We start from the raw sequence: 13,757 nt of genomic DNA, 5'->3' as shown, positions 1-13,757 counted from the left end.
GTGTTGTAAAGGTCATGACAATTTTATCAAGATTTTAAAGGTCAATAATCATACATAACTAATGGAAGCATTTCTAACCACATTTCCATAACATAACACGTAATACATATAACACATGCTTTAAATATCTTGGGAAACTGATATCATTTATTTTAAGAATAACAGTGAAGACATTGTGGGTTTTTCTCCCTTTTTTTAAATGTCTGAAGTTAGAAAAATTGGATTGTACATAACTGCAGCATTTTAGTAGAAGCCATAGCTTTTCTGGTGCATTCAGATTGTTTTATTTATTTAAAACAAAGTCAATGTATCTTTTTAAATGCTTGACATATAATAATTATGGTAGCTTCAGGCTTTTCTTTGGCTAATACAAGCTTGCAGAGAGTTATAACTGAATTTTATGATAAATACTGCTAGTTTTGTTCAACTTTGTAATTATTTTCAGAAGCACTTCTCTGTGAGGGTTTTATTTTTTTGGCAGTCTGTGAAATTTTCAGTCATGTTAGTACCAAGTGAATTTTGAGAATTAAATTGGCTTCAGCAATGTGTGCTGTGGATTATATTCTAAGTTTTAATTGTAATCCTTATATTCCTGTCACCTGATTCATTTGGTCCCTAATTTTATTACTTTTTTGGCTTTGAATCTGTCAGCTTGTGCCTTTGAATATATTTTACCTCATTTCTTGCAGGACTGGTTTATGTCTCTTTTTAAATCATTGCCATATCCTGGGAATGATCTATTTCAAGAGGAAGAGATTTCTGTTTTACAAGTAGAAAATTCTGAGATTTGGAAAATAAAGAATTATTGTTTCCAATAAAGGGATGTGTAGTGTAATTGTATTTATACTTTTACTCCTACTACATACGGTTCATACTAAAGGCACCACTGAAAGGGAGTTAGGTAGGGGATTAGCAGATACTTTGGTCTCTCTGTAATCTAAATCATAGTGTCTCTAGATTAATGAAATTATTATTCTGAAAATAATGGGTTATTAATTATTAATCTAACATGGGGTTAAAGTTACATCTAACTTTAATATCTGATTCAAGTCTTATTAAACTCAGTGTTTTACAAAAGAATCAAGAGAGTGATTAAATACTGAGTTGTTACTCATTTAGACCCGTTACCTGAGGAGATGTGGTATGAACACATTACTCAATAATAGAAGAACTGTGACACTGGGGTAGGATTGGGATAAGGTTAATTGAAAAAACTCTGCAGGGTTACCCTGCAAGACTACTTCAACTGTGATATAGTTAGGGCTGTACCTGAGTATTTTGGTTCATGTGATACTGGTTTTTCAAATATCTCATCTAACTCTAGTCTCTGCTTAAGCACTGTCACTGAAACAGTCCATTCATAGTTGACACTTGATGCCCTTATATAGAGCTGATGATCCAGAGCAGTATCCCAAGATAATTTGCTCCAATAAAGATTAATAGAATTTTCTAGTTCATTTTGAGGGGAAAAAAATTAGAGAAAGTGAGAGAAAGAGATAGCCAAAGTATTAAAAATATTCAGTTCACACTTTGCTGTACACCTTGAAACTAACACAACATTGTTAATCAACTATACTCCAATGTAAAATAAAAATTTAAAACATTTCAATTCATCATATACCAGTTGAGACCTTTCTGTTGATTAAGCATGGCAAGGAGGCAGAGATAAGCAAGAGACAGCCTAACCCTCAAGGAGTGGTACTTGGCTTTAGAAAATAAACTTTCCAGTAAATAATTTTATTCCCCCCTTTGAATACCTTTATTCAAAAGGGGCATGCATTTCCTGTTTCCTCCATGCATGAAGAGGGCATCTTGAGTCCAGTACAAGTAAGCATATCTGATGTTCTATGTGTTTCCCGGTATGTTCCTACCAGAAAAAAGCAAATGCTTCTGTATACTAGAGTAAGCAATGCACTAGTGATTATCTTCTCTAGGGAAGTTAATATTTCATTTATGAAGGATAATTTTAGAGAAATAAATTATTCATCCATAAAGATTTTTTTCAAAAATAAAAAATTTAGATAACTTTGGAGTTTATGTCCTTAATAGTATGTTTTTAGGTTAAAATTATTATTACTATTTTAAATTAAGTGCCATGAATATTGTTCTTGTAAGATAATTATTTTAAATCTTAGTAGAAATTTTAGATAAATGGCTTATGTTTAAGGTCAAGTAATTACGTATTTTTCTAGTAACTGCTTTATATTAAATTATAAGGATTAAGTATTTTATTATATATATACTGTGGACATTGTAGAAATTTAGCTTGATATTGTTAGCATTATCATTTGAATTATTGAAAGGATAGCCTTAATTTTTAGGTATGTTCAGATGTTTGAGGTTGATGGGTTATTAATCATGGTAAGGTTTAGTGAGATGAGCAACTTAAATCATTAGGGTGATAAATTTTATTTTTATTATGTAGATCAATCCATAATGGATGTTTTGAAGCATAAAAGTTTCTTAGAAGAACTATTGTTTTGGACCATAAAGTATGAATTTCCCCAGAAGATGGTGACTTTCTTACTCAACATGCTTCCAGATCAAGAGTATAAGGTATCTACATTTTTTCCTTCCTTTCTGAACTTTGCTTCTCTTTCTTTGCCTTTTCAATATTAAATCTTTTTGATATATTTCTCAGCTCTGTTGCCAAAAGAGGGCCTGCACAAAAAGCACAGTATTGTAGATCTGAGTCAAAGCACCATTACAGAGCAGGATTCCTAAGGGTTGCCTTTGTGCATGAAACTTGGTCCAAAGGGATTGCTGGGGGACAAACAAAAACACAGTTGCACAAATAAATATGTAGTTACAAATTGTAGTAAGTTCTCTAAAGGAGAAAGGTACAAGGTGCTATGAGAATGTTTAATGGGGGCAACTGAATTTAGATTGTATGGTTAGGCATGGGAAAAGCATGGAGTTTGTAGCTGCTGGCCATAACTCTTAAAGACACAATGGTATTGACTCATGTACACATGTACATAGGTGAAGTCTCTAGTTTCAGAGGGTGTGGACTCACCTGTTACTACCGTATGGTTATGGCAAAGTTACACAACCTAGTGTCTGAAAAGACAATAAATCATGCTATAATTCTTATGGTTTAGGTAGTAAAGCCTCTTTAGGAGTGACACTTTAATAATGCTGTTGTTTTGTGTCTTTATACCTGCTTAAGAAAGCAATAGAGGAAGTGTATATGGTATACAGAAGAGAATATTTGGTCAGAATAGTGGTTGGCTTTCAGATCAAATAGGAAAAGATATTATTTCTTTTGGAGTAGTCACGTTGACTCACTTATTGTTTAGTTATATAAACAACTCTGTGATGGTTTGCAGGTGAGGCTTTAGATTTTGTTGTTAAAGTTGGTAGCACAGGACAAAGACACATACTTGAATTGATATATTTGTGAGCAAAGTGAAGATTTGTATTTTTAGACTATCTTTGTAATTGCTTTAAAACTTTAATAATTTAAAATACATATTGAACATTTTTTTAACCACCAAAGTATTTTGCTAATTTTCCAAAAAAGGACAAATGTAAGACTACCATCATCACTGAAATTATTTTTCCATTTATCTTGGATATCATCACAAGCTAATCATAACTTAAAAATGCTAGTATAATATGTTGGAAAATGTGTTGTAAAACTTAAACTGTGTTTTTTTTCTTCCTATTTAAAACATTTTACAGGTTGCTTTTACAAAAACTTTTGTTCAGCATTACGCTTTCATTATGAAAACACTGAAGAAAAGTCATGAATCAGACACAATGTCTAACAGAATTGTGCATATTAGTGTTCAGTTGTTCAGCAATGAGGAGCTAGCCAGACAGGTAACAGAAGAATGTCAGCTGCTGGATATTATGGTCACTGTGCTGTTATACATGATGGAAAGTTGCCTTATTAAAAGTGAGCTACAAGGTAAACTCAGAATTATTTTCACTAGTTTTATAAGTATACTTTGTATAACTAATCTTAAAAACTTCCTTTATGCTTAAAAATAGCTTTTAAAAATATTATAAAATAATACATGTTTGTTAAAGAAACATTTTTTAAAATTTCAGCAAAATTTAAAGAAAAACTTTAAAATCACCTATAGTTTTGTTATTCACAAATAATATTAACAAATATTTTGGGATATTTCTTTTCTGTCTTTTTGTGTGATGTGAGTATATTTATAGATGCGAATATATACTTTAAAATATGCTATCAACTGTACACATCAAGAACATGTTCTTTCATGATTGCAGGTAGTAATATCATATGACTTTACCATTATTTAACCATTTTCTTATTAATTAGATATGTTTCTGTTTTTTTAATCATGAATTTGTTACTGTCAGCTTTAGACATTTTATATGCATATACTTTTATAATTTAAAAGTTGGAATAAATCTTGCCTTTTATATGTTCCTTTAGTGTGATCTTTAATTTTCTTCCTTTATGCCTCCTCAAATTGCCATAACATTTCTAGGAATTCCTCCCATTCTTATTTCTTTGTGGTCTTTCATCTTGACTTCACCTCCTTGTAATAATTTATATTATTTGAGTATTTGCTCTGTACTAGGCGCTGTGTTAATACTATTTATATGTTGTCTCAATTAAGCTTCTGAACAACTCTCTAGATTGGCATTATTATTATTTCCACTTTCAAGATGAGTAAATTGAAGTTTAGAGAAATTAAATCATTTGCTGTAGATTATATAGTTAGTAGATGACAGAGCCAAGAAGGACTTTATATCTCCTGATGTCAGAATCTTTGTTCTTAGCCACAATACAGCCAGGCCAACATTAATAGGACTGTGTCTTCACTTGTTGGCACTTGGAGCTAAACTTAAAAAATAACAACAAATAATGCCTCAAATTAAATCTTAGGACCTTTCCATTCTCTGTGGATGGGAGATCTTATACTTGAGACTTGCCTTCTACTGTTGTCTCCTTTTGCATATCAGCTCCTATTTTCTCTTTATACTGATAGTCTGGCTATTCTCAGATGCAATACCATAGCCTGAAAATTTATACAGGACTCAGTGCAGGGCATGTTGCCTTATATATAATAATAGCTTGCTAATAATGATGATGGCTACCATCTTTTGAGCACTTACTGTATACCATGCTTTTTGTTCAGTACTTTATATGTATTATCTGATTTATCAGTAATTCTGGGGAGTAAATGTTGTTTTTTCCATTTTATAGATGAGGCATTTCTGGTTTAGGAAGTTGAAAAGTCAGTGATCTATGGTTTTATAGCTGTAAGTGGTAAAGCTAGGTGTCTAACCCATACTCTGGCCCACTGCGTAACTCTGCCTTCCCATTGTAGGTGTAGTGGGAGAATAATACATTATTTACATTGAACAGTGTACCTCTTTACCTTTTTAATAAAAAGAAAAAATAAGAGCTGCTTTGTATTGTACTGTTTCTGTCTTTGTGTAGGATGACCTTTTCTTTCTTAGAGATTTAGCTATGTATATTACTTTCTCTTTTCTTTTTTGAAATAGTGTCTATCATCATTCAGCTATATCAGTGATATTCTTATGTGTAGAATTATATAACTAGAAAAGGACTTTTCACAAGTACAGTATTTTTAATTTATAAACTGGAAAACTTAAAAAAATTAGAAGTATTTACTCTTTTGAAAAGAATCTTGAGTCTGTTTTCCTGACTAAGTGGTTTAGCTATGCTTCTTTTATATGGTTTGCATTTCAGAGGAGAATGTTTGGGAGGAAGATGTATATGAGTTTGCCTCCCACTTTTTGCTATAGGCATCTTTCCTGAGAGAGTTTTTATGTTCATTTCCTTATCTTCCGGTCTCTCATTAACCCACCTCAATCTAGTGTCTGCTTCTGTCATTCTATTGCTGTCTCCAAAATTGTCCATGACTCCGGTAGCCACATGTCCTACTTTCCCCAGAACAGCTCCAAGTTATGCCTGTTATTTATTTTTATTTTTATTTTTTTTGTGGTACGTGGCCCTCTCACTGTCGTGGCCGCTCCCATTGCGGAGCACAGGCTCTGGACGTGCAGGCTCAGCGGCCATGGCTCATGGGCCCAGCCGCTCCGCGGCATGTGGCATCTTCCCAGACTGCGGCACGAACCTGCATCCCCTGCATCGGCAGGCGGACTCTCAACCACTGCGCCACCAGGGAAGCCCTGCCTGTTCTTTTGACATCATTTTTCATACAGTCCTTTTTACCCTCAAAAGTGTCCCTGTTTATATGATAAATTATATGGTCACCCTTTCTATGACTACATGATAAGGAAGCCAGTGGCAACACTTTGGACCTTATCTTGCTTGATTTTCATTATCATTTTACACTGTTGATTCTCTGTTCTTTGTGTGGCATGAAACTATCTTCTACTTGTTCTATCAGTGTTGATGTTTCTTGGCACTTGGTCTTGCTGTCTCTGTGTTTCTCATTTTTCCCATATTTTCTGAAATCGTATTACATGGTCTTAGTTGCTTTCTACACATACTTCCTTCTAATGCAGTTAATCTGTCCTGGAAATTCTTACACAAATTGAATTTTCCAAAAGCTAAATAGCTATAAGTAGCATTGCTAAGATCTTTAAATATAAATGTATTTTTTATAGCAATAAATTACATTATTTCTAAACCAAGTCTAAAACTATCTTTAGCTCCTGTTCTGTTTTTTTTCCTCTTTCAAAAGTAGCATAACATTTCATGTTACATACTTACTGGTTTTCTAAAAGCACCATATGTTTTCCCTGTTTTTACATGAAGAGTATTGGAATGAGCTTTAAATATATTGAACTAGCTACAGATATTACACAAGTTCTTTATACTTCTTACTTTGTAATAGCCCCTATCTAACCTTTGTATACATTGTCATTAGACAATATTTGAAAATTTTTTCTACACTGTTAGTAAATGTAGGAGCTGATACAATGAGAATTCACATGACCACAGCAATAGCTGAAGATTAATAGGAAAAAGCCTCTAGTAGTACGTGCTCCCTTCCTTATACTTTTACTTTGTTGTATTCATTTCTGCACCATAGTACTTTGTGATTCCAAATATAACTCATAACTTCCCATATCTCTGAAATTTTACAGTTTGTCTTATGCAACTGTCTGTTTAAAATGGAACTTAAAACCATGTGTTGTGGGACTTCCCTGGTGGCGCAGTGGTTAAGAGTCCGCCTGCCAGTGCAGGGGACACAGGTTCGAGCCCTGGTCAAGGAAGATCCCACATGCCACAGAGCAACTAAGCCCATGCGCCGCAACTACTGAGCCTGCACTCCAGAGCCCGTGAGCCACAACTGCCGAGCCCTTGTGCCACAACTACTGAAGCCGTGCACCTAGAGCCCATGCTCTGCAACAAGAGAAGCCACTGCAGTGAGAAGCCTGTGCACCGCAATGAAGAGTAGCCCCCGCTCACTGCAACTAGAGAAAGCCCACACAGCGACGAAGACCCAACACAGCAAAAATAAATAAATTAAAAAAAAAATGGTTAACTTTAAAAAAAAAAGAAGGAATAAAGTTTAAAAAAAACCCCACCAAACTATGTGTTGCATAACTATAGGAATGTCTGTAGTTGCTAATAATGCCAGATTGATCTTCTGTCCTGCATATCAAATTGTTTATTAAACTATATCCTTTGGATGTCTACAAGCACCTCAGACACTCAGTGTCAGCACCAAAAACCCATTCTGTCTCTATCAAGCCTGCTTCTTTTCTATTGCATTTGTGCATATGTGTGTATGTGTATATATGTATGTGTGTATTAGCACTCAAGTCGGTGTGTTGGTACTACTCTAACCATCTACAGAGTTGCCCAACCTAAAAACCTAGGAGTCATTTTTGACTTCTTACTCTTTGTAGAAATAGTGAACATCACCAGGTCTGTCATTTAAATCCTTCTGAATATCTTAGAATAGCCAATTCTTTTCATCTCTGCATCTTCATGCCAATACCATAGTTCAAGCCATTGCCATCTTTAGGCCTTCTACTACTAGTCATTAGCACCCTCCTATATAGTCAGTCTCAACACTAAACATCTAGTCATGTCCTCTCTCTTAAAACCCCCTCTGTGGCTTGCCATTCTCTTCACATGAACTGCAAACTCCTGAAGCTGATTTATGAGGCCATCTAGACTCATTTGTGCCACCTATTCTTTGCATTCTTTGTCCCAGTAATTCCATCCTTTTTTATACTGCTTCCTCTACTTAGAACACCATTTCCTCTCCATCCCTAGTTTATTTGGTTAATCCCAATTTCTGCTTCCTTTTGTAAATCTCAGTTAAACATCACTTCCTCAGGAAACTCTTTTCCTTAATTGTAGACCAGCTTATATATGTTCTTATGACTTCTTGTACTTTTCCTATTACAGACCTTACCACACTCTGTTTTCTTAGATATTAACCTCAGTGGAGAGAGAATGTATAAATCTTGATTTTTTTACTGCTTTATTTTCAGAGCTTACTAGATTACCTGACCCTGAGTAGGAGCTCAGTAAATATTTGTTGATGAGTGAATATCATTTAACACTGAATCATTGCTCTCTCTGTATCTATATTTGGAAAAGTATCAGTTGGATAAAAATAGAAGCTCTAATCATTTTATTTCATAAAAGATTCCAAGATATTTTTCACAAGAACAGTAGTAGTTAAAGCAGTGTCAGGAAAATAGTGATTTTGATTAATTATATTCTGCTTATTCATCCTCTGATTTCACTTAAATAGAACAGTGATTCTCAATGTTTTAAAAAATTAAAAAATCCCAGCATCCCTAGGCACTGTCTCATCAGTATCAGCTGCTCACCAACTCACAGTGGCAGTAGTTGTCAGAGAGGGCGTTTCTGAATCTCAGATGTGGGTAATTTATAAAAGCTCCCTTACCCCCACTTCCTCATTCAGTTATACCCTCTCTCATCCTACTGTGGGTCCTGTTCTTATGTCTTGTTAAATTTGAGTTGGGTAAAGTAATTTCATGGGCTGAAACCTAAATTTAATTTATGGAAATAAGTGCAGTAGAAGCCCTCTTCACTGATGAGTTTGACTACGAGGTGGTTATTTGAAAAGTTGGTTAAAGTGAGGCATTGTTAAAAAGTGATACATACGTATCTTAAACAGTGGATTTTAACTTAAACCACAGGAATGTATGTTTGTTCTCCAACCTTTTAATTTTGGGCAAAGCAGTTGTAAGGTATGGTTTTCTTTACTGGAGTTCTCCCTCATCCTTCTTGTATATACCACATCTGTAAAGCAGCATCTGTGATTTTCATTTTCAGTTTCTTTAAAGTAGAGTAAGAACATAAAGATTTTCATGAAGCAATCTGAGTGTAAAATCCTTCTAGACTTTTGTGATTTTTCTCCTCCAAGATTTTCTTAGGCACTTTTACTGTCTTTCAAAAGCTTATGATCCAGTTTTTGTTATACCTCTATTTATGCATTCATATTTTATCAGATTATGTATTTGTAACTTAAATTTTATAATTATAGTAAAAAGAACAATTAGTATGAACAGAAGCAAAAACAGACTCTGGATAAGCTTATACCTTGGGGCTTGTGTACTAGGGAATAGGCTGCAAGCTTTGAGCATTCTGTGTATTATGGGTATTAGTGTGTTTTACAGTGGGAATGGGGGGCTTGTTTGTCCAGTGAATCAGTTAAGCTGGAATAGGTCAACAGAGCTAATGCATACATGCTATAACTTCTAATAGTAAAGTTTTTGTACAAACTTAATCCTCCCCATCTCCTCCTTCCAGCAATGTATTTAAACTTTGAGGATTTTTTTTTAAAAGCTTAAGAGATTTATATGTGTTTTTTGTTGTTTCATTTTTGAAATACTGTGTTAAAAATTGTTTTTACATGTCCTTTGAATAGAAGAAAGCAATTAAATATATATTGTTTAAGTCATACAGATTTTATTGAAAAGATAGAATGAGATTAATCTAGGGATAAAAACATTTTATTGATTAGAACTGAAAATATTGCATTATATCATTAAAATCAAGAAAATAATAAGGTTTTATAAACATGTAACTAACTTAATATCATGTAATATGTTAGACGTGGTAATAATTATTATAATGATGTGCTAAGTGTTATGTTAACATTTCATTTAATTCCCTTAAGATATGTCTTTTTCTGTTTTACAGATGAGGAAATTGATTCAGAGCTATGTAATATACCTAAAGCCATATAGTTATTAAATGGCAGGCTGGGGTTTGAATTGAGGTGACTGATTCTAAAATGTATAATCTGTATCATTGGTAAAACTATTTTCTTAAACTAATTTTTTTTGTGTGTGTGTGTCTATTTTAGATGAAGAAAACAGTTTACATGTGGTAGTGAATTGTGGAGAAGCATTACTGAAGAATAACACTTATTGGCCTCTTGTCAGTGATTTTATTAATATCCTTTCTCATCAAAGTGTGGCTAAGAGATTTTTGGAGGACCATGGTTTGTTAGTGACATGGATGAACTTTGTATCTTTCTTTCAAGGTATCAATTTCAGATTTTTTCTTAATTTTTTTTTTTTTTTTAGTTTACAAAATGCCTAATGTTAAACTGTCAAACACTAATTAAAAGATAATAGCACATCATTCAGTTACATGTGAAATGTCTCATTTTAATTGATATTTGTAAGTATTTTGATAAAGTGTTCATGAAAACATATCAGAGTTATGAAGAAGGTCAAACTATTACATAGGAAATAGGAGTGTAATTTTTAAAAGCATTTGAAAGCATTAATCTAGAAATTTCTAATCTATTCTCCAAGAAAGACTCATAATACTTCCGTAAAAATTTCAACCGGCATCAATTAAAATAGTTTTGACTTTATTTAATATATTCAATTATATAAGAAAGAGACAGTTCACAAAATGTTTCTAAGAAAACGTAGTTTATAAAGAATTCCAAAAGGACCAGATTATTTTATTTTTAATAATTTATTAATTTCTATACATATTGTGTCATTATGCCATTTGTGTGCATTAAAATGTGTTTGGTACTTGGAAGTATTTTACTTGATTTTTAACATGGGTGTTTATTTCCATTTGGCAAGGTTTATATCTGTTTTAATTTTTGCAAGGTATGAACTTAAATAAGCGAGAACTAAATGAGCATGTGGAATTTGAATCTCAGACCTACTATGCTGCCTTTGCTGCTGAACTTGAGGCCTGTGCACAGCCAATGTGGGGACTCTTATCACATTGTAAAGTTAGGGTATGTTTTGTTAATTTCTGTGTTTACCTTTAAAATAATTATTTAAGAAAATTATTTGTGAAAACATTGATTTGTTTACTTGTGTGTAATAATATGCAGTGTTTAATTCTGAATTCACCTTTGTGAAAGTTGACCTGAGACAGTTAATTGTTATTCTTAGGCAGGTTAGAATTCATTTATATAAATGAGTTATCATATCATTCCAGCCTTCCCTTATTGTGAATAGTCTTTGGAGCTTTATAAGTCTCCACATTCATCTTTATTGTTTCATTTTACCCATTATCAGTTAGTTGCCTAATGTTTCTTGTCTCTCAAGGGATGAGGATAGTCCTCAATAAAGTTTACACTTTTAAGATTCCAAGCACAAAATCAGTATACATTTCATACAACTTACAGTTGTTTGTAAAAAGAACCTAAGGGTACATAGCAACAACATAAATTCTTATAATTGGTTAAGAAATGCTTGCTTATAATTGCATGCATTTATGTCTTTCTGTACAAATATATATTTTACCTTTGCATTTTAAAGTATTCGTTTGATGGGTCTCCAGAATCCTTGGACAGTTTGTTATCTCCTGACCCTACTAAACTAAGGACTTGACTAAGATTTTGCTGTATGGATCCCATGAAGTCCAACCTGCTAGCCTGTACCAATAAGCGTGCTGCACAAGATTTTATAGTGGTCTTGGCTCTGCCTCTTTTGACTTAGGTGACTTGGTCAACTCATTTAAAACTATTTGAACTTCTCAGTCTTTCTCCTTTTCTTTTAAAAAACTAAAGGAAACAAAATAGAAATGGTACAGCAAAGCCTGCTCTTCCTCACAGGGTTATTATGAGACTCTCTTACATATATTCTTTAAATGTATGTGTTACTTTAAGTGGGTTTCTGTTTTCTTTTTTTGTTTTTGAATTTTATTTATTTTTTCTTACAGCAGGTTCTTATTAGTTATCTATTTTATACATATCCGTGTATATATGTCTATCCCAATCTCCCAGTTCATCCCACCACCATCACCCCCTGCCACTTTCCCCCCTTGGTGTCCGAGGATTTCTGTTTTCTCTCATGACTCCAGCTTTCTCTAAATGCAGATGCCTCACAACTCTGTTACAGTCTGGCCTGGTTGAAATTCACAACAGCTCTGGTTATTCATGTAGATCTCCTTATAGGTACATGAATTTTCTCAGGTTCCTAAACTATTTAAAAACATTTGTCTGTGCTGTGTTCTTTATGTCATTTTATGTATGGTGTTTCAAATGATGCAGTTATCCAATATAGAAACCTCCCCTTGCTGTACCAGCTGTGTTCAAGCTATAACCAGATACCATGAATTTTCTCTCATACCAGAAATGTCTCTCTACCACTTCTTTCCACTGTCTTAATTTATTTCTTTATATTTTTAAAATCTGGGTTGTTTCTTAACTGGTTTTCCTGCCTCTAGATTCTTCCTACTGTAATTTTTCCTAATACCGAAGTTACTGCTAAGCTCTGTGCTTATCTCTCCTTTGCTTAAAAATCATTCAAGTTCTTATGTCTACAGGATAATGTCCATATTTCCTATAGAGGCATTTAAGACCTTCCACAATTTGCCCTCAACTTGTTTATCATAATTCACCTTCCTATACTGCCCTCTACCTCCATGCCTTCATTGGATTGATTACCATTCCTCAACATGCAATTCCTTTCTTGATTCCAGTGGTTTTGTTCAAGTTAGTCCCTTTTTTGACAAATGAGCTCATTCTTTCTGCTTAGTCCAGTGCTTCTCTTATATGAGAATCATCTGGGAAGCTTGCAAAATACATGTGCCTGAGTCTCACTGTCAGAGATTTTGGTTTGTTTGATGTGCAATAGGACTTTGGCAGCGATTCTAACTGGAATGAAGAACAATTAGTTGAGCTCTTCAAAAATTGTACTCATAAGACTCAGCTGATATGTAATCTGCTCATTTAAATTCTTTCATATTTATGATTCCAGTCTCTGTTTTTATAGTACCTCGTTTAATCTCCATTGTAGCATTTATCAAAAAAACTGTCATCTAATATGAGAGTGGTTTGTTCATTCATTCAAAAAAGTATCTATTGAATGCTGTTCTATGCCAGATGCTATCTAGATGCTCGGGTTTTTGGTGTCAAACCAAATAGATGTGGTTTTTGCTCTCATGGAGCAGTCTAATAGGAGAGATAGACATTAAGTAAGTAAGCACACAGGTTTATTTTGTAAGTTTTGTAAGTGTTCTACAGGAAAATATCAGATTGCTATGAGAGTAATGAGTGTGGAGGCTGGTTACGTTTAAGGATCAGGGAAGGCTTTTCTGAAGAATGAAAAAGCCAGCTATATATGAAGTATAAAAGTGGGGTTAGTGGTGGGAATAGGGGAGATAGTATGGAATAACCTACCTCCAGTAGGAAAGTGATTAGTCATTTTAAGGAGTTTGTGGCTGGAGCCACAGAACACGATGGAGTTGGAGAGATAGGCAGGGATTGTATTATTAATGCAGGTTCTTATAGAACATGTTAATGAGCCTTAGATTTAATTTTAAGGAGAAGCCAGTGAATATTTTAAAGTAGGGGTTTAATGTG

At 33.7% G+C, this 13,757-nt stretch overlaps 1 protein-coding gene across 8 annotated transcripts in view; it reads left to right on the top strand.

Annotated features, from left to right (window-relative positions):
* The window catches only part of UBR3 (ubiquitin protein ligase E3 component n-recognin 3), a 227,135-nt gene that overhangs the window by 61,069 nt on the left and 152,309 nt on the right, over positions 1–13,757 (top strand). For all 8 annotated transcript variants that reach the window (XM_027128679.1, XM_027128641.1, XM_027128646.1 and 5 more), the window contains exons 7-10: positions 2,426–2,556; positions 3,685–3,913; positions 10,278–10,457; positions 11,047–11,180. In XM_027128679.1, the coding sequence (XP_026984480.1) occupies positions 2,426–2,556; positions 3,685–3,913; positions 10,278–10,457; positions 11,047–11,180 (674 nt within the window). The remainder of the gene's footprint in view (positions 1–2,425; positions 2,557–3,684; positions 3,914–10,277; positions 10,458–11,046; positions 11,181–13,757) is intronic.

The sequence above is a fragment of the Aethalodelphis obliquidens genome, unplaced genomic scaffold, assembly GCF_003676395.1.
Source record: "Aethalodelphis obliquidens isolate GAN/ISIS:26980383/991018 unplaced genomic scaffold, ASM367639v1 scaffold2, whole genome shotgun sequence".
Classification (NCBI taxonomy): domain Eukaryota; kingdom Metazoa; phylum Chordata; class Mammalia; order Artiodactyla; family Delphinidae; genus Aethalodelphis; species Aethalodelphis obliquidens.
The sequence above is the reverse complement of the archived record's forward strand: the minus strand, read 5'-3'. Positions and strand labels throughout refer to the sequence as shown.